This window comes from Trypanosoma brucei, chromosome 11 (genome assembly GCF_000210295.1).
Source record: "Trypanosoma brucei gambiense DAL972 chromosome 11, complete sequence".
NCBI classification, from domain to species: domain Eukaryota; phylum Euglenozoa; class Kinetoplastea; order Trypanosomatida; family Trypanosomatidae; genus Trypanosoma; species Trypanosoma brucei.
In genome coordinates, this window is record NC_026744.1 from 3,200,771 (window position 1) to 3,222,015 (window position 21,245).

Genomic DNA, 21,245 nt, shown 5'->3' on the forward strand with positions numbered 1-21,245 from the left:
CGTTTACTTTAGCTGGGCAGCGGCGATGGGCAAGCTATTTAAACCACCATCCAACTGGAGCAAATTGTACGCTAAAGTGAAGGAAATTCGAGAAGAAGTCCAGGCACCAGTGGACACCGTAGGGTGCTCAAAGTTGTTTGACCCGTCGGCGTCAGATGAGGTCAGGCGGTACCATATATTACTGGCACTCATGCTCAGTGCCCAAACCAAAGATCACGTGACTGCAGCGGCGATGCACTCCCTTATTGATCACGGTTGTACACCGGAGACAATTTACAAGATGCCGGAGTCGAAGCTTAACGAGTTCATATCTAAGGTTGGTTTCCACAACACAAAGGCGAGGAATATAAAAGCAGCTACTGAGTCTATACTGCAGCTACACAAAGGAACAGTGCCGCGGTCTTATGAGGGATTGGTTTCCCTTCCAGGTGTTGGGCCCAAGATGGCCCATCTTTTTCTACAGGAAGCAGACAGTGTGGTAATCGGAATTGGAGTTGATACGCACGTCCATCGAATCGCCCAGCGGTTCCACTGGGTTCCCTCAACTGTAAAGAGTCCAGAGGATACGAGGAAGGCTCTCGAAGCTTGGCTTCCCGCCAAGTATTGGGGTGAGATCAATGGAATGTTGGTGGGATTGGGCCAAACAATATGTACTCCCCGGATCCCGCGATGTTCAGAGTGCCCAGCGAGTGGGCTGTGTCCCAGCGCCTTCCGCGAGGCAAAGGGCGGCGTGAAGCGTCAGAGGTTGTCCGAAATTGAGGACGTTGGTGCTGTGGTTCCAGCCCCAAAACGGAAGCGTATATAGTAATATACATGCATATTTCCCCTCTGTATCTCTTTACCACTTGTACTATTATGTCATTTTCTTTGTTGTTGCCGCCTTTCTTTGGGGGGGGGGGTAACCCTTTCATCCCATGTGGAGGAGGGCATGTGTAGAAAGAATAGTTGTTTCTGCTGTAATATTGATGTTTGTGGCATCGATGTTTGCTTATAGGCGCTCCTTGTTTCCTTTTTCTTTTGATAGGAAGTTGCACTAAACAGCATGTTCAACCAGTTTTCGAAGATGCCCTTGGAGCCTCCATACATTCGCAACGTATACATCGCGAGCCTTCCGCCCAACTACACCGAAGAAGAACTCCGAGCGTTGTTTGCGCCGTTTGGTAAGATCGTCTCAACAGCGCTTGTACGGGATAAGGAGACAAAACGCTGCAAGGGGTATGGGTTTGTGCTGATGGAGAGATACCAGGACGCATACAATGCTGTCATGGCTCTTCAGGGTCACACCGTTCAACACGCCCGTGTGCAAGTGCGATTGGCGCGCCCCGAAGCATCTGTGAAGAAGGCCGATCCGCTCTTGTACACTCAAGCGATGATGTGCGAGGTTGTGCAACCTGCGGTGTATGTTCTGTACCCACCGACGTGTATTACTGCTTAAGCAGAGGGTGCGGAAAGTGGTTCCAGACGCCACAAATAAATAAGTATATTTAAATGTTAGTATATTGCATTTTTTTTTTACTTTCTGTTTTTTTTTTTCGTATGCTCTTGTGGGTGGCTCAGCATGTGTATGAAGTTCCGTCGTGCGCTAACATTGATTGGCCACCCACTTCTATGCTTAAAGGACAACAATTAACCAAACGTTACAAGCAACTTTTTTATTATTATTATTTTAAATAACTTATATGAAACAACTTTTTTAAAAAATGAGCTTATTCATCATTTGAGGTCACCCTCTTTCAACTCCTTAAAAAAAAGATTATGAACCGCTGGGTTGTGCGGGGTGAAAAATAAACGACACCATGAGCTGCAGAAGTACTAAGAAGAAAAGACACTAAGAGGTGTCAAGGTGGTGCACCGGTCACGAACTCGAATGAGGGTGAAGGTTGCGCTCCAACATACTCTTGCACGCTACTGCTACGTTGGTGGTGCGGTTCTAATCATCCAGAAAGATTACATCTTGTATATATATATAAAATATATATATTACTATTGTTGTTTCAAACTGATGCAATCGTTACTTCTACTATCTTAATGCTTCCCTCTGAAGTGATCGGGAAGACCACGTGTACTCTGTTACCTTGAAGGTAGACCGGAAAGAAAAAGAAATTCAAAAAACAAATATGAAACGGATGGAGTATGGATGAGAGATAAAATCTGGGGAAAGGGGGGAAAAAAACACATAAAAAACCAGCGGAAGGGAATGGGAAGTGGGAAAAGTTATTATGGTAAGGAGTGAAATAGATTAAAGGGGGGGAAATAAATGAGTAACTGACCGTGGTAGGGGAGAAGGGTCGAAATGTGTTCGCATGTGAAAAAAGGGCATGTCAATGTCTTTTGGCGTTCCCTTCCATTGTGATAAAAGAAATCGAGGGGGGAAGGGGTTAAAAGGGGGGAGAAATTCAACTGAAAAAAGAAATAATGATAGGTAGGTGTAAGCATTTAACAAGTACCATGGCATCAACCACTTTACTAGAGGAGAGCCTTCGTGGGTTTGTCGAACCAATGAAAGTTGTAGTATGTGGGACCAAACAAGAGTAGAGGAAAGGAGGGGGATGAAGAATGGTACACATAACTAGGAGGCTTTACGTACACATAAACCAACAGTGAGTGAGTGCTTTTTATGTTACTACTTATCACTTTAGGAGGAAAATATTTTTCAAAGAGGAAAAGTTTCCGAGGGGTGGTGCGCTCCACGTACAACCCCACAGTTTACTTGCTCCATAACTGCTTGCGGTTCCACTGCTTCGTGTGACCACTATTTTCATCTCTCGTACTTTTCTCTCTTGATGTTTACTCGCATATCCATCTTTACCATTGGTGTGCTTGTTTGCGGGTGAGTGTGTGCTGAAAGGGAGGTGTCCAGCAGCCATATAGGAAGATGGGCCCCAACAGACAAAGGAAACCAAGAGAACTGGCGCGTGGTAGAGGTCGTGGTGGTAGATGCGGCCGTGGGCGGGCTGCTGCACCGGCACCTACAGCACCGTCATCTATCCTCTCGCGTGCCGAGAAGGACATGGTAATTGACGTTCTCCACCACGCTGCCAGCGGAGGGGCAGTTCCGGTATCTGAGGAACACTTTAATCCGAACTCAGGCTCACGCATCAAGTTTCAGCGCAATAGTCCGTTAACACCTTCGGAGATCCTTCAGCGATTATATGAAGGCCTTGGTTTTCCACCCGATCTGGTCACACAATATGTGAGAGATCTAGCGGACGAATCAAAATTACCGGTCTTTAACTCCATCGGAGAACTCCTCGCAGAGGACGGACCTTTCCAATCATTTTTGGTTGATAGTTGCTTCGAACTGTTTTCCTACATGCTGTGGTATTCACGTGAGGAAGAGGGCAAGAGCTTAACCCCTGAGGAGGGAGACTCCATACTTCAGGAGGAGTTGGAAGCAGTGCGAGCCCTCTTTGATGATAGTTTCATCGGTTTGAAGAACTTTGGCGATGACGATACGGACGACAGGGAACTCCAGTTCTCCTTCTTCACACAAGACGACAAGGGAGTGATGCTTTCTATTCGCATTCCGGACCACTACCCCTCGGATCCCCCTAACATATTTATTGGCCCGCGCAAGCAGCAGACAGGAGGAATGTCCACCTTAGCTGTTTTACCGCTTGATACAAAGGAACTTCCAGCCGTGGCAAGACGATCAATACTGGATGCTGCTGTTGAAGCGATTAACGGATTCGTGGGCGAGGGTTGTTTAATTGGGTTGCTTTCTTCAATTTGTGGCGCAATTTCTTCTGTTAGTGGACTGGGAGTAGTAGAACAACTTCCTACTCCCGCACCGTGTGAGAGTAAGGAGGTAAAGGCTGTAATAGCCGCAAAGCGCCAGGCGTTCGCGTCTGCGCTGTCCGCTTCTGAGGATCCGTTGGCGTTACCCCCTGAGGAACCAAGCTCGACGACGTGCTCACTACCAGCGAAGGTAGAGCTTGGTACTGTCGATCACAGCGATGACGAGGTCGGTCAAGTCCGACGGGAATTTCTCCGTAACAACAAACAGTTGGATGCGAAGCTCAAGGAGGAGTGGCAGGCTCTCAGAGCTAACGGTACCCTGAGAAACTCGCGGGAGCAGCTTCCCGCCTACAATGCACGTGAGGAGCTTCGCCAGGCCGTGGCAAGGCACCGCGTCGTTGTTGTAAGTGGTGAAACGGGTAGCGGTAAGACCACTCAAATACCGCAATATCTGTATGAGTTTATGTGTGAAGATGGGAAGGGGAGCTCTGCCAACATTGTGTGTACGCAACCACGGAGACTTGCGGCAACCTCCGTAGCACTTCGGGTTGCTGGAGAACGCGACGAAGCCGTAGGCGGTGTGGTTGGTTACACTATCCGTCTGGAAAACTGTGTGTCCAGTCGCACTCAAATTACTTATTGCACCACCGGTGTTGTGCTTCGGCGAATACAGGTGGATAAATTTTTGGGTAGGGTCAGCCACATCGTTGTGGACGAGATTCATGAGCGTGGTGTGGACACCGATGTCCTCCTTATTCTCCTCCGTGACCTCCTCGAGCGCCGTGATGATTTGACTGTCGTACTCATGAGTGCGACAATGGATTCTGAGTTGTTTGCACGTTACTTTGGTGGGTCTCCTATCATTAACATTGCTGGTCGCACATTTCCCGTCCAGGTATTCCATCTAGAAGAGATTATCCCAATGGTAAACTACAGTCTGGATGATGGTTCACCGTATGCCAAGTGGGAGGTACGAAAGGAAGAGAGGCGACGGAATACGCGGAAGCAAATGTTGGACATTGACATCAATGAGATTGAAGAGGCGCGGGAACTCACCGCAGGAGTCCATGGACCGTCAACACAACTAAGCGCATCACACAGGACGTTGGATATCCTATCCCGGATGAATCCAGACGTCATCAACTACGAACTGATTGAATCCATTGTTGTGTACATCGATACCAAGATGGGTGTGCCAGGCGCCATTCTGATTTTTCTTCCTGGCATGGTTGAGATGACTTCGTGCATGGAGCAACTAAAGTCTAACCCGAAGCTCCTCAGTAGTTGCCTCATCTACAACCTCCATAGTTCTCTTGGGTCGTCCGAGCAACAGGGCGTATTTCAGCATCCACCCAAAGGCAAGAGAAAGGTGGTCATCGGAACCAACATCATGGAGACGTCCATCACCATTGATGATGCGGTGTTCGTCATCGATTGCGGGAAGGTGAAGGAGAACCGCTATGACGCACGGAGAAGTTTATCACAACTGGTTACTGTGAACACATCCAAAGCTAACTGCCGCCAGCGGCAAGGGCGAGCTGGTCGAGTACGTGACGGGTTCTGCTTTCGTTTGTTTACCAGCACCCAGTTCGAGTCACTCGACGACCATCAGCTTTGTGAGATGCATCGTGTTCCCCTCGAGAGTCTTGTTCTTCAAATATATTCCCTTAATCTCGGTGATGAAGTAGAGTATCTTCGGAAAGCTCTGTCACCGCCAGATGAGCGGGCTGTGCGAAGCAGCGTCAAAGCCCTAACAACACTTGGTGCACTGACTATGGACAAGCGTCTTACATCGCTTGGGCGGCACTTGGCCAACCTCCCGCTGGATGTTCGTATTGGTAAGATGGTCATACACGGTGCAATTCTTCAGTGTGTGGACCCGGTACTGACGATCGCCGCATGCCTTGCTGTGCGTACCCCATTCCTTTCGGCGATGGACTATCAAGTGGAGGTGGAGGGTGTGCGGAGAGCGCTCTCTGGGGATTACATGTCAGACCATTTATCTTCGTGGTTTGCTTATTCTAAGTGGATCGCGATGTGGCACAAGGAGGGCCCTGCTGGAGCGAGTAAGTTGTGTGCAAAGTACTATTTGTCTCTGCCAGCACTGCGGCAAATCCAAGCCACAAAGCAGCAGTATGAGCGATTTCTCTACGAGGCTGGGCTTATTGAGGAAACACCTGTTCGTATGAAGAACAACCGGTTCCTCTATGACCCAGTTGTCACTCTTGAAGACAGTGTGTACGAGTCGGGTGGACCCCGTTTCAACACCAACTCTGGTAGTGTGAAGTGCATTCTTTCGTGCATCGTCGCCGGCCTCTATCCGAATGTGGCGTGTGTGAGGACAGTGCGAGGTGGAAAGGGAGGCAACCGTACTAACATCACAACCCTGGACGGGTCGGAAGTTCTTGTTCACCCCTCCAGCGTTGCTGGAAAGGAAAAGGCGTTCGCCTCTCCACTTCTTGTTTATGTGGATAAGGTGAAAACTTCAGCCACCTTTCTGCGTGAGGTTTCAATGGTGACGCCGCTTCATGTCGTGTTCTTTGGGAGCGGCCGCCTCGAGTATCTTCCGAAATATGGGGAACTTGTCGTGGACGAGGCAACTGCTTTCAGATGTCAAAGCGAGGATGCTGTATTGTTACGGCACCTAAAGGATCAGTTGGATTCAGCCCTTAGCCAAAAGATCAACGACCCGTCTAAGAGTTGGGAATCTACCAGCAGCGTTGTTGTTCGCGCTATTCTCAGGCTTCTGAAAGGTGATTCGAGCACTGTCCGTGGTTTAACAGTTGTCGACAGGCGCCAGCCACGCGCACCGCTGACTGCCCCGCTGCTGCAGGTCGAGTCAAGCGACGACGCACCAAAAAAGAAGGACGGCAGCGCCGACAAGAGGACATGTTTTGTGTGTGGTGAGGGCGGTCACGTGGTTAATACCTGCCCACATAAAGCAGCAGCAGCGAAGGGAGGACCCGTGACGCGCTGCTTCATTTGTGGGGAATGGCACCACCCGACAGATTGCGCAGTAACGATCCCCATGCGTTGAGAACCCCCGGATGGTTCACTCATACGTGAGGTTCCCCCCTTTTTTCTACTGTTATTTCCCCATCGAGGGGGATGGGCACAGTCATACTTGCATGTGGCTGATGGATGGAGTAGTGAAAACATAATTATCTCTACCGCCTTTTTCATGAATTTTTTTTTTTCTACTCGTTCTCATCTGCGTCTACCTTTTCTTTTTTCGGTATTATATTTCCATTTTTTTTTATTATTTGTTCGCCGTTTAGGGTATAAAGCAAAGACGTCTTGGAAGAGATCGTGATTTTCCTGCCTTATTCGTACCATTACTGCACAAAGGGAGAGGAAACGGAACTCAAGTGACGGCTTTACACGATATCTCAAGTGTTCAAAAAGAAAGAAAGAGAAGAAGGTGAGCACAGAAGCGAGCGGTCAAATTCACAGATTAACACAATGGCAGCTGTCACCCAGCAGGGGAATGACACCCGGAAGCTGCGATGCAATGTTTACGTAGCCAGCCTTCCATTAGATTTTGACGACGACCAACTCTTTGACCTTTTCTCCCCGTACGGCCGCATAAGCTCTGCGCGGATTATGCGATCGAAAGGAGCGCGACAATCCAGAGGCTACGGCTTTGTGTTATTTAGGCACGCCTCCTCCGCTGAAAAGGCGATTGACTCGTTGGTGGGTTACGTCATTGGTGGAAGCCGTATTCAAGTTCGACTGGCCCATCCGGAGGCCTCCGTTGCGTACAGCGGGCAGCGTGGATCCCGCAGTGGAAACTCAACGCCTGGTGCCCTTCCTGAAAAAACGTTACCGGCGGCCTCAGGAGTAATTACTCCACCACCACCGTCATCTGCAATTATTTCGCACCCCAATGATTCTGGTATGATGGTTCAAACATACCCCATTACGACGATGTACCCAACTATGTACCCATCTGTCGTTCCGCAGATAATCGCTCAACCTCAAGCACCCGTACCGGCTGCTATGCAGCAAGTTGTGTTTCTCCCGCAATACGCACAACAGTCAAACCAATCAACACCACCGACATTTTATATGATGGTACCAGACGCCATGCAGGCCGTTCCTCCTACGCTGTCGTAAAGGGAGGACTATCTGAAGTAGAAGGCCCCCTTCGTGTTATTACAATCGGGAATATCTCCACTTTCTTTCTTTCCTTTTTTTTTCTTGCTTATTTTACTTCTTTTACCTTCCACCCATCTTTCCATTCACACCATTTTTTTTTCCGCGCATTTTTCTTTCTTCCTTCTCCTTGATTTTTTTTTTGTTGCTCTCCGTCTCTCAGGCAGAGTCTGGTGTAATCGGACCGATTTACGGTTAAAATCAGCCGATGGGCGAGATGAAACACTTATGCACGACGTATGTTTATGTTCCTATATGAATTAATATATGCACATTTGCATTATTAAATTTTTTCTCTCCCGCACGCAGGCACGCACACACGTTGGAATGTGCATGTAGTTGTGGGGATGGTTCTTCCAAACCTTTAGGAACTGAGGGAGGGGGGAAATGATGCATTATCTAAATATAATTATGGGGATACATCCATACGATGTGACACGAGTGAAGAAGCAAAGGAGAGAGAGGGGGGAGGAAGAGAGAAGAGAGACGAGAGGGAGAAAGGAAAAAAAAAAAAGAGAGAAAAGGAAACAAGAGGACATACTCACACACACATACAAAACAACAACAACAACCACATTAAAAAAAAAAAGAAACGGTCATTCCGCCGTGTTTTTTTTTTCTTGTCGCTTTTGTTGTGTGGCTGTTTCCAACAACTCCCTTCTGCTCCTCCTCCTCCTCCTCTAATTCCCTTTCTTTCCTTCCCCTCTTTCTTTTCCCTCTATTCCTCTTTCTTCTTGTTTTTGTTTCTATTTTGTTTCCATTTTTTTCCCCCTTTTTATGACTCATGCATATGTGTGATGAAAAAGAGGGGAAAGATATTAAATGATATATAATATATAATACTTTTGACGGAAGAGAAAAAGAAAGAATAACAACCAGTTGCACAAAGTGGCAACTTCTATTAATAAATAACAGCAAACCATTTAAGGAAGAGAGATGAAGTAAAAGCAAAGTAATAACAGTATAATAATATTGCTTTGAAACAAAGGAAGAAGGAAAGGAAGCAGAAACAACAAAGAGGGATTTGAGAATTGAGAAATACAGGTAACACTACTAGTGTTACTATTTTGTAATTACATGGCATATTTATTATATCTTTGCACATATCAGCAGCAGGCCACCTGCCTGTCTTTTTTTTCTTTTTTCTTTTTTTTTTTTGCTGCTGTTGTTGCTCTTTTTTTTTTTTCCACTCCTCTTTTCTTTTTCTTTATATTATAATTTATTTATTTTTATACGCTCCGTTTCCTCTTTTTTATTGTCTGTTTTTTAAGAAAAAAAAATATGATGGAGTTAAATAAAGAAAGAGGAATGAAAGTGTTTTAGAAAATAAGGAACACGCGGATTTGGAGGAAATGAATGGATGAATGGAAAAAGGAGGAAAAGAAAAAAAAAGGCAGGAAAAAACTGTCGCGTAAGTGTTAATTTTTTTATTAAAAAAAAAAAGCAATCAAATAAATAAACAAAACTAAAAAAATTGTGTAATTGAGAGAAAAAGTATAAACAGATCCGTAATACCTGAAACTATCAATGGCGATAACCAAACAACAAACAACAACTCTTAAAAGGTCTCTCTTTTTCTTTTCTTTTCTTCTTTTTTTTCTTTTTTTTTTTAAAAGGAGAGGAAAATAAGTGAAGTTAAAGGAGAATGGGAGGAGGAGAAGAGGAGGAAAAAAAAAAAGAGAGACAGGAAGACGGGTTAAACAGTGGAAGAATGGAAAAGGTTTTTTTTTTACTTTTTGCATAAATCGTGCCGATAATTAATTAATTTTTTTTTTCGTTTTAAAAAGAAAAAAAAATCAAACGCGGTGAATAAATGGGGATAGACGCAGAAAAAGTAAAAGTAAAAGATATAAATGACGTGTGTGCGTGTGTGTATGTGTGTATGAGGAAAGTAACAAGAAGTGGCAGGCAAAATTGTAAACAAATAAATAATTATAAATAAACGGAAAGAAGAAAGATAATAAAGAGGGAAGTGGAAAGCTGTCAAATGCACTCCCTTTTTTATTTTTATTTTTCTTTTTCCTGTTTTGTTTCACATGTATGCGTGGAATGCTTACTTGGCGCGGATAACTCTTTTTTATCCTATCTCTCTCTCTCTTTTTTTCTCCGTTTTTTTTTTTACCTTCCTTTTGATATTATCATTATTATTAATACTATGATGATTGTCGTGACTATAATGATTATTATTTTTATGATTTAATAGCCAGCGGTCCTCACACTAAAATATGCGAAAAAAAAAAGCGTTAATAAGTAAGGAGGTAAATAAAAATTAAAAAAAGAAACAGACGAATATCATAAAATGAAGGTAACAAAAAAAAATGTACGAGGGAATGCCAACAACATCAGCACACACACGCGCACACACACAAAAAAAACAGTTGGGGATATGTCTGTTTGTGTTTGTGTTTGTGTGTGTGTATGTGTATGTGTGTGTGGGGGGAGGGGAGAAGCAAATAGCGATCCCATTGCAAGTATATATGACATCACCCATTTTCCTATAATAATAATTATTATTATTTGTATTTGTGTTTGTGCTTTTGTTCATTCCCTCGTTTTCCTACTTGCGTTTGTTCCTGTTCTTGTTCTTGCTTTTTTTTTTCTTTTCTCATCTTTTCTACCTCCTCCTCCTCCTCATTATTATTATTATTATTACCGAATTCTCTCTTCATTTTGTATGCGTGTATGCGTATGTATGCATGCGCCTCTATTTTAATGTTTGTGTTGAATTCAAATGAATTCACCCATGCCGTATTTGTGCCCCACCCCTTTTTATGCCGTGTGTTTGTATGAGTTCGTATAATTTTTTTTGTTTACATCCATATAAATATAAATTATATTTATATTTATACGCTTGCATTATTCCCAAAAGAAAAAAAAAATGCCGCATTTATTTATGATATTCGTTTAACAATGTGCTTGATTGTTTCAATTTCTTTCTTTTACTTTCCTGTGTTTGTGTTTCTTCAACTTTCTGCTAGTGGCTTCGCTCCTTTATTTTCTTCCTTTTATTTTTCTTCTTTTTTTTTGTTTTCGCTTCCACTTTTTATTTCATTGAATGTGTCCCTTTTTTTGGCAGGTAACATATGGGAATATTTATCGGGAAATAAGAGAAGAACAAAAAAGTGGTGTAGAAAACATTATTGAAACCAAAAGGAGAAATTTAAAGTAACGAAGAAGAAGGAACGTGGAAAGCGAGTTAAAGGTATCACTTTTTTTTAATTTTTTTAAAAAAAAGAAGAGGGAAAATGAAACAAAATATAAAATAAATCAGGTAAACAACAACAACATCATCAAAAAAAAAAAAGCAACATTAAACAAAGAGGGAGTTAAAGAAGGGGGAGAAAAGAGGAGGTTCAATGAAGAATTATGAGCATTTTTTTCTTTTTTTTTTTTTAAAAAAAAGACCTAAAATCTTCTTTAAATTTTTACTTTCATTCATTTTTTTTACTTTTTTCTTTTCTAAATAGCAGTGTGGAAAAATCAGTGCACATATTTTTCGAGTTGTTTCAAAGTGAAGACAGCAAAAAAAGAGAGAAAGGAAATATTCTAAAAAGAAGAGATAATAAGAAAAAAATGAAAAAGGAAGGATATAGTGCCTGATGTGCTCACCGAAATCGACCAAGTAATAATAATAATAATAATAATGAAAGTAATCCGAATATGAAGATGACATATTAAATATTAAATATTAAAAAATATATATATTTATATATCTTTACAGTGACTATTCCTCTTTTCCCCCTCCCTTCTTACTACTTTGAAACAACAACAACAACAAAGAAAAACACTCTGTGGAAACAGGAAGAAGAAAAAAAGAAACACAAGTACTGCAACACATGGAAATGTTCAGAAGAACAAATTATATAAACATATATTTATTTATTTATTTAAAATATTGTTAGTAACATGAACGTAAACACACAAGCGAATGGTTAAAAGGCAATGATGATAACACAGTAGGAAATGAAGCAAATGTGTAGGCGTACCCATGCTATAAAGAGGGAAAGTAAAAGTGATGATTTTGTTCTTTTGTCTTTTGTCTTTTTTGTTTTGTGAGTGTGTGTGTTGTTAAACAAATTATAAAATAAAGCAGATGCGGCAAAAAAAAAAATGGGAAGAATGAAAGAAAGGAATATATATATATATATATATTATGTTTATTTATGTTTATGCTCATACATCTGAGAACGGGTGGAAAAGGGATTACAAATGGTGGCATCGAGTATTTTTCAAAGCAGGAGGCAAATTGCGGGAAGAAGAAGGGATATGAGGGGGTGGGTTTGCGGAGAAATTTGTGTGTATATATGTGCTAAAAAAGACAAAAACAAGAATAAAAAACAGCGAATAAAAAATATATATATATTTATTTATATCTATGTTTCAATATTTTCGCATATTTATATGTGACCTTGATCTCTCTGAGTTTATTATGTGTATACAATTAGCATATATATATATATATTATATGTTAGTTTGTTGGCTTAACTCGCTTCGTTTATATTTGTAACTTTCCTCTTTTGTTTGTTTGTTTGTTGCGGAAGGGAATTTGACTGGACGTGTCCGTCTTTTTGTTTTTGTTTGCAACTGTTCTTTTTTGTGTGTTTCTTATTTAATTACTTTTTGACTGTGTATTTGTGTGGATATTTATACGCAAATATCTATATCTATATATATGTATTTATATACATATGAACATTGAGTATAAATATAAATTTGAATGAGAATGAATAGACACGAAAAGAGCCATTATGTTGAAGTAAGTAAGCCGAACCCAAATGAAATTATATAGGGTGAGGAGGATAATAAATAATAATAATAATAATAATAATAATAATATATATATATATATATATATATAATCATGGATGTGAGCTCAGTGTTGTTGTTGTTATAATGATTATTGTTATTGTTATTGTTATTATTTTCTTTTGCCCTCATGCAAATGCTGACGGACTCGAACACGTGGGTACCACCACATCGTCTTACTTTCCCTTCCTCTTTTTTTTTGTTTTCTTCTTCTTATATGTTTTTTTTGTTTTAATTCTAATTGGCTCGTTGCATTTTGTTTGGTTGAGCTATTTTCGACACGAACCCGCTATGGTAGTTTTTTTTTTGTTACTCTGTTTCTGCCTACTTGGTTACGTTAACTTTTTTCTTTTTTCTTTTTTTTCCATTTGTTTCTTCGCATGGAGGTGAGTATTCATGAAAAGTGATGGAGAGTAATTTAGAGGAAGCGAAGGGGAAGAAAAGAGGGGAGGGGAAAAAAAAAGGATTGTTTTGGGAGAGAAAGGGGAGAAATAAAAAAGTTGTTGCTGTTGTTATTGTTATTTAAAAAAAAAAAACAAAAACAAGAGAGGTTTTAATTAGAGCGAGGAAAGAGAAAGGTGAAGGAAAGAAGGAAAGGGGGGAGGGAAAAAGTTTGTATTGGCGGTGGGATTTGAGGTGCAACGGATCCGAAATCACGCAACAATTACATTTAAACTCATTTCTCTGCGGTCATGTTGAGCCGTAAGGAACCCTCGCATACGGGAACCTTCACCATTTTCTTTTTATATTTTTCTCTTTCTTTTTTTTTTCTTTTTTTTTAAAAAAAAACATGGAGATGACATTGGATAACAAAACAAATACGCCCATATTTAAATATTTACATATTTATGCAACTGTTAATTCATTAAAAGGTGGAGGGGAGGGAATGAACAGAACCAACAATGATGGGGGAAGGGGTTTAACAATGAATAAGTGAAACAGTGGATCAAGTGAAAATTATTGTATTTATGTTTTATATCAATATAAATACAAATTTAAACGAATTTGAATAAATAACTGAATTTAAGCAATATAATAAATTTTATATATATATACGGACATGTAGAGTTGCATTTTTTTTTTTAATTTGAAAGGTTATGAAATTTAAAACAGTTGCGACTGTTTCAGCAAATGAGGAATGTTTCCGTTTCTAAGTGTCAGTGTCCGTGTGAGTGGCTGAGAGGAGGAAAAATATGAATAATATGACAAAAATAGAAGAAGCACAATCGAAGAGACAAACAGAAAAAGAAAAGAAGCATAACGGAGAATATATAAGCCACGTAAAATATTTAAATGAAATAAAACAAAATGAGGAAGCACTATATTGGACACACAATGAGAAACAGCGGAAGTAATGACAAAATTCACTCTTCCCCTCCTTTTATTATTATTATTGTTATTGTTATTATCTTAGTTTCCTCCCTTTTTTTTTTAAACATTTGTGACGTGGCGTTTCTTTATTTACGTTTTTGGTGGGTTCGTTACCACCGCTCTTCTCGTTGCATGTGTATATGTATATGCTTGCTCACTTTTTTCCCTTGTTTTTTAATATTAATCATATTATTATTATTACAATCATATCCCTTGGTTCCATCTACAACCTTTCGTGGGGCAGATATTTATGTCCTCTATATTCCTTTCTCTTTTTAAAAAAAAATCTTTATTTATTTGATCTGTTTCTTTTTTCCTCTTTATATATATATATATATTAACGAAACTACTTTTGTTTTTTTTAAATTTTTTTACTATTACGGCACAAGCGAGTGAATCCTCACCCAAAACGGCGGGGAAAGAGCATCAACTTGTGAGGTTCCTCATGAAAAATATAAATATTGCATGCGGATACCAAACTTGCCGATGCTTACACGCATTAAAAAAGAAGGTTTCGTTTTGTATTTTTGAACAAAAAAAAACAAAGAAGGAAAAGGAAAGATATATATATATATAAATATGAATGCAAAGAGAAAATTAATAGACAAGGAGAGGGGCGTAACTCGAGCTTCCTTCAAGTGTTTTTCCTTTTCATTTTATCAATATTATTTTATTTATCTTTTCTCGGTGTTGTTCTTCTTTTATCTTTTCTTCTATCCTTTTCACGTGACACTATTTCCTTTGGTTGAAACTAACGAATAATATACGCCTGTGCATAAGCGATGGTGAGTGACTAAATGAATAAATAAATAAATGCTCTTTTGAATAAATGGAGGGAATATTTAAGACTCAGAAACGTAAGTTACGAGGAGGAAAGGGGAAAAAGGGACGAGAGGTGTCTTTCCTTCTTTGTTTTTGCCTTTTATTGTGTGCACTTTTGCTACTCCTCGTTGCCGCATTTCAGTTCTTCCGTAACGGGGAGGGGGAAAAAAAGGAATTGTGCGTTTAGTAAAGGAATGACGGTATGGAAGCGGCTTCCGCTTGTCCCCGCATGTCCTCGTGCATGTTTAAAGCCGCGCTCTTCCCTCCATTCGTGCTGATGAGTATTTGTTCATAAATATGAGAGGATATATATATATATATATTTATTTATAGGTATATATTTACTTGACTTCTCTTTTCCTCTTTTTTTAATTATTGTTCACTTTTATATTTATGTACATGCACATTAAGAGCGCACCCTAATGTCGTATTGCGGTGATGATTCACCGTTGTTACCCATCATCATGGCCAAAGTAATAATTATATATATATATATATATATATTATTGCATTCTCATTATGGTGCCCTTTTTCTTCCCTTTCCCTTTCTACTTACCTTCTTTGTTATCATAATTATTAAAACTGTACGTACTTTACCTCAATTAAGCAATAATGGTAACCGAAAGTAGAAGAAGAAAAGGAAAAAAAAGGATGCGGAAGGATAATTACGCACAACACTTTAATTATTATTATTATTATCACATTATTATTACTATTATTATTGTTTGTTCCTTTGTGTACTTCCTTGCCACTTATACGCGTACCTTTCATTGCTTTGGCACTGATCATATGAATTAAATTTAAGGATTTTAATTATGGTGATGATTGTTGTTATTAAAAAAAAAACAATAATAACTATTATTTTATATTGTGCCTTTACTCGTTGCAACCATCATACCCTCGAGGATTGCATTGTTTCGTTGGCGTGGAGGTAACAAACCACATAAATGAGCCAAATGACTGCACATATAGCGGAAGGAAATAAAACAAAGGAGAAAGTAAAGCAAATTAAAAAAAAGAGGGAGCGAGAAGGATTTAAAAGAAACATTTTTTTTCTTAAAGACGAGTCGACTTCTACCATTCGTGTTTATCGATCCATATTTGTATATGTTTATTTATTTATTTGTACATACGAAAAGAAGATAAGGAATGGGGGAAAAGAGGCATGAAGAAGTGAGAAGAGGATGAGGAAGAGAAGGAAATAAAAGAAAAGAAAAGAAAAAAAAGCGATAGAAAACAGAAAGAAAAAGGAAAAAGAAAAAAAAAAGAAGAAAAGAGAACAAGGTGCTGGCGTGCCGCGTACTTGAGATTCACACTGTTCCCGTTCTTTCACATCGAAGTTGGGAAACCAATAAACCAAGAGGTATAAATCATATCATAATTATTACTGTTTGGAGATGACTTTCTTTTCTTTTCTTTTTGTTTTTCTCTTTTTTTTTTTTTTACCCCTCTCCCATTCAGCTTTTCTTTTGTGTACCTTTTCTTTACAGCACTCTGTGTTTCAACCGACCGGATAATGGAGACCAGCAAAAAACAACCACAAAATGCGAGTAAAACCAGAGCAGCAAGAAAAGAAGCGAAGAAGACAGCACCCATTTATGGGTTTATTTACTTTAAAATTTAAAAAAAATATATATATATATATAATACTCACATATTTGTGTGGTGACGAAGGTAAGGAAAGGGGAAATTATTGCAAGTTGTTTATATGAAACTGGCAAACAAAAACTCTTTTTCTATCTTTTTTTTTTTAAAAAAAAAAGAAAAAGAGAAGAGAGGGGAGAGGAGAGGAGTGGAGAGGAGAGGAGGATTTAAAAAAAAAAAAGAAGCAAGTGCGTGTGCGCACGGATGGCTGGACGGACTTTAACACATGGTGCAACACGATTTGATTTTCAGTTTGCTTTTCATTTTCTTCGATCCGACAGATAACTGCTCCGTGGGAATGACTTGCTTTCTTTTTCTTTTATTATTATTATTGTTATTTCGTTTCGTAAATGATTTCCACTTTCCAAGTCCCTGCTGCACTTCATATCCGCGCAACATTTGCTTTGTTTTGTTTTGCTTATTCTTACCCTTCTTGTTATCTTTGTTTTCTTTTTAATTATTGTTTATTTATATTAGTTTCTATAGGGAATAGTCATATAATTTAGTTGTTTGAGACTGTGCGTCACAGGGCAGCGCCGCTTGAACTTTCCAGCATATTGAGATGAGGAACCTGCAGACCCACACATGAAAGGGGTAATATGATTCTTTTTTTAAAAAAAATATATAAATATATTCTGCTTTTCATCCAAGAATAATAATAATGAAAAAGAAAGGTGCAATCCTTTTTGTTTTCAAGGAAAGGTCAGTTAATTTTCCCTCTCTTTCTTTTTCGGTTTCTTCATGTGCCTGTTTTTTTTTATATTGTTTTTTTCACACCAGTTAACAAGGGCTTTGTGCTCCGCAAAGTTAGCATCATAAAGTAAGGCGATAGAATACAAAAGAAAAAAAAGCTCCATCAAGAAAAGAGGGGGAGGAAAAAAAGAAAAATTATACAACGAAGATATATAGAAAGGGGCCATAAGCCTCGCATATAGGAACAAACAAGGAGAACGGACAAAAGGAAAAAAAGGGAGGACCAGGATATGGCGTTTCTCGTACAAGTAGCAGCGGATATATTCAATAATAAAGTGAACTTTGAGCTTAGCTTCCCGTCCAGACCCAGCATATCGGAACTGACGCGTTCGGCGGAAACTGCTTTCTCAAATGAAATTTCTCTTCGCCGACCGGACAATGTGCCATCGCACAAATTTCATTCGTCGAAGATCAAAATGTACGATGAGGAGCTCAACAAATGGGTGGATCTAATAAGGGAGGACCAGTTAACGGATTATTGTCAGCTTTATGTTTTCCAACCTCCAAATGAATGGCACAAGGAAAGCCAAAAGGAAATCCCCCCTGCAATGAAGCCACCGAGTTCCGGCCAACGACACTCCGCGGGTGGTTCCTTTTCACAGGGCTCACGTGTCACTCCTAATGGAAGCCTTTCCATGCAGGGGGCTCTCGCACCGTACAACGGGTCTCGCTCACCCGTTAGCCACCGCAGTGAGTCGCAACAGGCTCGTCACGCTTCGTTCCACGGGAGTACCTCAAATGCGCTCGTGCCGCGTGCCCAGACAGATGTGTCGCAAGAAGAAAAACTGCGTGTGCTATTCGCGGAACTCGATGTAAAGGGTAACCGTGTGCTCGACGTTGAGGACTTCCGACACGGTTTCACTGTGTTTAATCTCAACTTCAGCCCAGCTACGGTGGACGATCTCTTTGAAAAGGGTGACAGCAACCGGGACGGGCGGATTACCTTTTCAGAATTTGAGCGGTTCGGACGGCTCTATCCAATCATGACGGATTGCCTCTATTTCCGTTCCAGGGCTTTTTGGGAAGAAGAACAAATCAGGCGCTCTATTCAAAATGAGCGACAGGCAGTGAGACAAGCGGAGCAAGCGGTGGAGCAGGCCCGACGAGCCCTTGAGGAGGCAGAAAATGAGACAGATGCCGCTAAGGATGCCGTCGCAACTGCGGATGCGGATCTCAAGGATCGAACGGACCGTCTGCGGGACCTCACGAGGGACATGGACAACGCAAAGCGCGAGAAGGAGCGGGCCATCCGCGAGAAGAAGGATCGCGAGAAGGAACTCTTCGAGATTCGTGAGCGTGAAAAGGAGCTTCGGAAAGACGCACAAGAGGTGGCTCGTGAGGCTGAGAAGCAGGACCGGCGGGCGTTTTCTCTCGCTGGGGAAGCGAGTGCTGCCGATGACAAGGTACGTGCCTTGGAGAAGGCCCTTGACGAGGCTCGTCGTGCCGCTGAGCGGGCGCACAACGCCGCAGATCAGGCTGCCAGAGACGCTGATATCGTGAAACTCCGCATGCAAGATGCTACCCGAGATGCCGAGGAGGTGGCACGGGAGGTTCCCCGGGCGGAGGACGCGGTGCGGGCCGCAGAGCACAACGTATCAGCAGCAGATCAAGGGGCTCGGGAACTGGAAGGAATGGGCCGTGTGCTTTCGCGGGAGATAGAAGAGGCTGGGCAGCGACGGGATCAGAGCGAAAAGGCAGTTGAGGAGGCGAGAGGTATGATGCATGTGAAAGAGCGTCAGTTGGAGGAAGCAAAACAGCACGTTTCGGAGAGGGAACACGCCGTAAGGCTTAAGGAAATCGAACTGGCTGATCAGCTGAAGCAGCGTGAACTCGTGTCACAGCACGAGAGGACACTTATAGAACAGGAGCTTCGGCTACGCGAACAAAGAGACAGTTTAGAGGAGCGGGAGACGAAATTGATGTCAGAAGCCAGCAGCTTCCTGGGCAATCTCCGTACGCAGTTACACGGTGGGAGGTCCTATCCGCGAGATTAATGCTTTATATGGGAGCAAATTTACCAGTGCGACGCACGCAACGTCACGGAGTGGTTGAATCAGTTGTGTGCAGGCGGGAAAATGAAGGGAGATCATCGAAAGAAGTAATGAAAAGAATCAAGCGCTCCTCCTTTTTTGTTTAAAGTTTTATGTTCTTTTTTACTTATTGGAGGCGGACGTTTTTACCGTGTAAGGATGTTCAGGGCGCGGGGAGTTTCATAGAATATTTCTCTTTTGTTCATTTACCCCTTTTGCTCTGACTCATTGTGACCTTCTACCAACTTCCCCGATCACTGCCGTAAACGTGGCCATTAATTTTGTTGTTGTTATTGTTTTTTGCGTGTGTGTGTTTGTGCTAGTGAACCAAACGTTCGCAACATTTTATTTCCGTCCCTAGCAACCACCCAGCGGTGCGTTTGTGTGTGGCTGTGTGGGGTGTGACACTATTAGAGGTCTATAGAGAAATGGAGCAAAACAAGGAAAAAGGTTCGCGAGGAAGAGAGAAGGGGAAAAGAAGAGGTATTGGTCACGCAGGGTATCATTTGTTTTTCTTTGTGATCTCGTGGACTGATTATATATATATATATATATATATATTTGTTCCACACAGTTGTCTCGCTTCCTCCTTTCTGCCAAGTAGTTAATGATCTCACGCTGTGTTCATGGCGCCATAGAAAACCATATAATCTTCATTTTTTTTTTTTTATGTGCTCTTGTGCCATTGCCGCTTTGTGGGTAGATGGGGTGACAGAAGGGTGATGATTGCCTCGGTAGCACATGGCCCTGCGTTGTTGCGGCGGCCCTCTCAACTGTTGTGTGTGTGCTTTTACTCATATATTCGCTGCCATAATCATTAATGCACTCATTTCTTTTTGTTTCCCTGTAAGTTCCCAAGGCTCCACCTCCAAACTTAACTGCACCATTGCATACGGAGAACACGACACAGGCAATGCGGCGTAGTCCTTGTGCTGATTACTTCACATCTCTAATGGCAACCGCCGGTTTTGTTCGATGCCGCGGTTTGAGTTCTAGCGGCCAAACAAACACCACACAAACTGTACACGTTCTCCATAGCCTATACCGTCGGTTGCGGAAGGAAGGTGAGGAACGAAAGATGCTGGAGGATGCCCTCTCCGTTAACCAACTCGAGACGAACATTCGTATCGGATTACGTCTTTTGCATTGCCACACACAGCTGGTGGATTCGAACAGACAGTTGAAGGAGTTGCCCTTTTGGCGGCTAGTGAGGCGAATGTCACTTGCTGTTGCACGCCGTTATTATGCCTGGCGAATTTTTTCTATCCGGCTTCGATTGCGTAGCACAACGGCGATTAGCAACGCCCTGGTGTACACGCTCTTCCTAGTGGTTTGCTTTATGCTCTACGAGATCTATTGCGTTTGCCGCATTGGGGTGACGCGAGCGGAGGATCGGTACAAATCATTAGCCGTCCCGATAGTACAGACGTTTGAAGCCCTCGAGGAGGCGGCACGGCGACGAAAAGACAACTTGTTGAAGGAAATGGAGGGAGATATAGTTCGGCAAAGGAATTAGACAAACATCAGTACGTCCAAAAGGATGAGGGAATAGGATGGCTCGTTTAATCTTTTTTTCGTATGTCATTTTTTTTGTCTGTCATCTCCTGGAATTATCACCCGATGGAACGTTTGCGTGCCGTGAACGTGTTACGTGTCGTTGAAGTAAATCATGGCCGTACTGGTGGGGAGAATGAACTGGCTGCGTTGCTTTATTTTCGCTGTGTGGTATGGAGTTCAGTGAAGTTACTCTAGTTGACGGATGCTTATTTCAACTCATTATCGGATACTTTGGGGGCATGCCTTGTAGTTGGTGAGTTCCCTGCAAAGCAGCATCGTGCTGAGGTTTTTGTTACCGCAGGTGGCGGCCAAGTTGATTGGGGAACAATTTGCACCATCGAGGAGTTAAACGCTCACCATACAGCAGTC

At 41.6% G+C, this 21,245-nt stretch overlaps 8 protein-coding genes across 8 annotated transcripts; 7 read left to right on the plus strand and 1 right to left on the minus strand.

Annotated features, from left to right (window-relative positions):
• Nucleotides 1–25: 25 nt before the first annotated feature.
• On the plus strand, nt 26–805 carry TbgDal_XI13530 (endonuclease III, putative; the record flags this gene model as incomplete). The annotated part of the gene is made up of 1 exon (XM_011782196.1): nt 26–805. The coding sequence occupies one exon, from the start codon at nt 26–28 to the stop codon at nt 803–805; it is 780 nt and encodes a 259-aa protein (XP_011780498.1).
• A 237-nt stretch (nt 806–1,042) lies between these two features.
• TbgDal_XI13540 (RNA-binding protein, putative) lies at nt 1,043–1,435 on the plus strand (the record flags this gene model as incomplete). Its single annotated transcript, XM_011782197.1, has 1 exon — nt 1,043–1,435. One exon carries the CDS (start codon nt 1,043–1,045, stop codon nt 1,433–1,435), a length of 393 nt encoding a protein of 130 aa, XP_011780499.1.
• A 1,440-nt stretch (nt 1,436–2,875) lies between these two features.
• On the plus strand, nt 2,876–6,775 carry TbgDal_XI13550 (RNA helicase, putative; the record flags this gene model as incomplete). The annotated part of the gene is made up of 1 exon (XM_011782198.1): nt 2,876–6,775. The coding sequence occupies one exon, from the start codon at nt 2,876–2,878 to the stop codon at nt 6,773–6,775; it is 3,900 nt and encodes a 1,299-aa protein (XP_011780500.1).
• Nucleotides 6,776–7,200: 425 nt separating this feature from the next.
• TbgDal_XI13560 (RBP9) lies at nt 7,201–7,854 on the plus strand (the record flags this gene model as incomplete). Its single annotated transcript, XM_011782199.1, has 1 exon — nt 7,201–7,854. The coding sequence occupies one exon, from the start codon at nt 7,201–7,203 to the stop codon at nt 7,852–7,854; it is 654 nt and encodes a 217-aa protein (XP_011780501.1).
• Nucleotides 7,855–10,192: 2,338 nt separating this feature from the next.
• Nucleotides 10,193–10,606, plus strand: TbgDal_XI13570 (hypothetical protein, unlikely; the record flags this gene model as incomplete). Its single annotated transcript, XM_011782200.1, has 1 exon — nt 10,193–10,606. One exon carries the CDS (start codon nt 10,193–10,195, stop codon nt 10,604–10,606), a length of 414 nt encoding a protein of 137 aa, XP_011780502.1.
• A 651-nt stretch (nt 10,607–11,257) lies between these two features.
• Nucleotides 11,258–11,566, minus strand: TbgDal_XI13580 (hypothetical protein, unlikely; the record flags this gene model as incomplete). Its single annotated transcript, XM_011782201.1, has 1 exon — nt 11,258–11,566. The coding sequence occupies one exon, from the start codon at nt 11,564–11,566 to the stop codon at nt 11,258–11,260; it is 309 nt and encodes a 102-aa protein (XP_011780503.1).
• A 5,953-nt stretch (nt 11,567–17,519) lies between these two features.
• TbgDal_XI13590 (hypothetical protein, conserved) lies at nt 17,520–19,283 on the plus strand (the record flags this gene model as incomplete). The annotated part of the gene is made up of 1 exon (XM_011782202.1): nt 17,520–19,283. One exon carries the CDS (start codon nt 17,520–17,522, stop codon nt 19,281–19,283), a length of 1,764 nt encoding a protein of 587 aa, XP_011780504.1.
• A 949-nt stretch (nt 19,284–20,232) lies between these two features.
• On the plus strand, nt 20,233–20,835 carry TbgDal_XI13600 (hypothetical protein, conserved; the record flags this gene model as incomplete). Its single annotated transcript, XM_011782203.1, has 1 exon — nt 20,233–20,835. One exon carries the CDS (start codon nt 20,233–20,235, stop codon nt 20,833–20,835), a length of 603 nt encoding a protein of 200 aa, XP_011780505.1.
• Between the last annotated feature and the right edge of the window lie 410 nt (nt 20,836–21,245).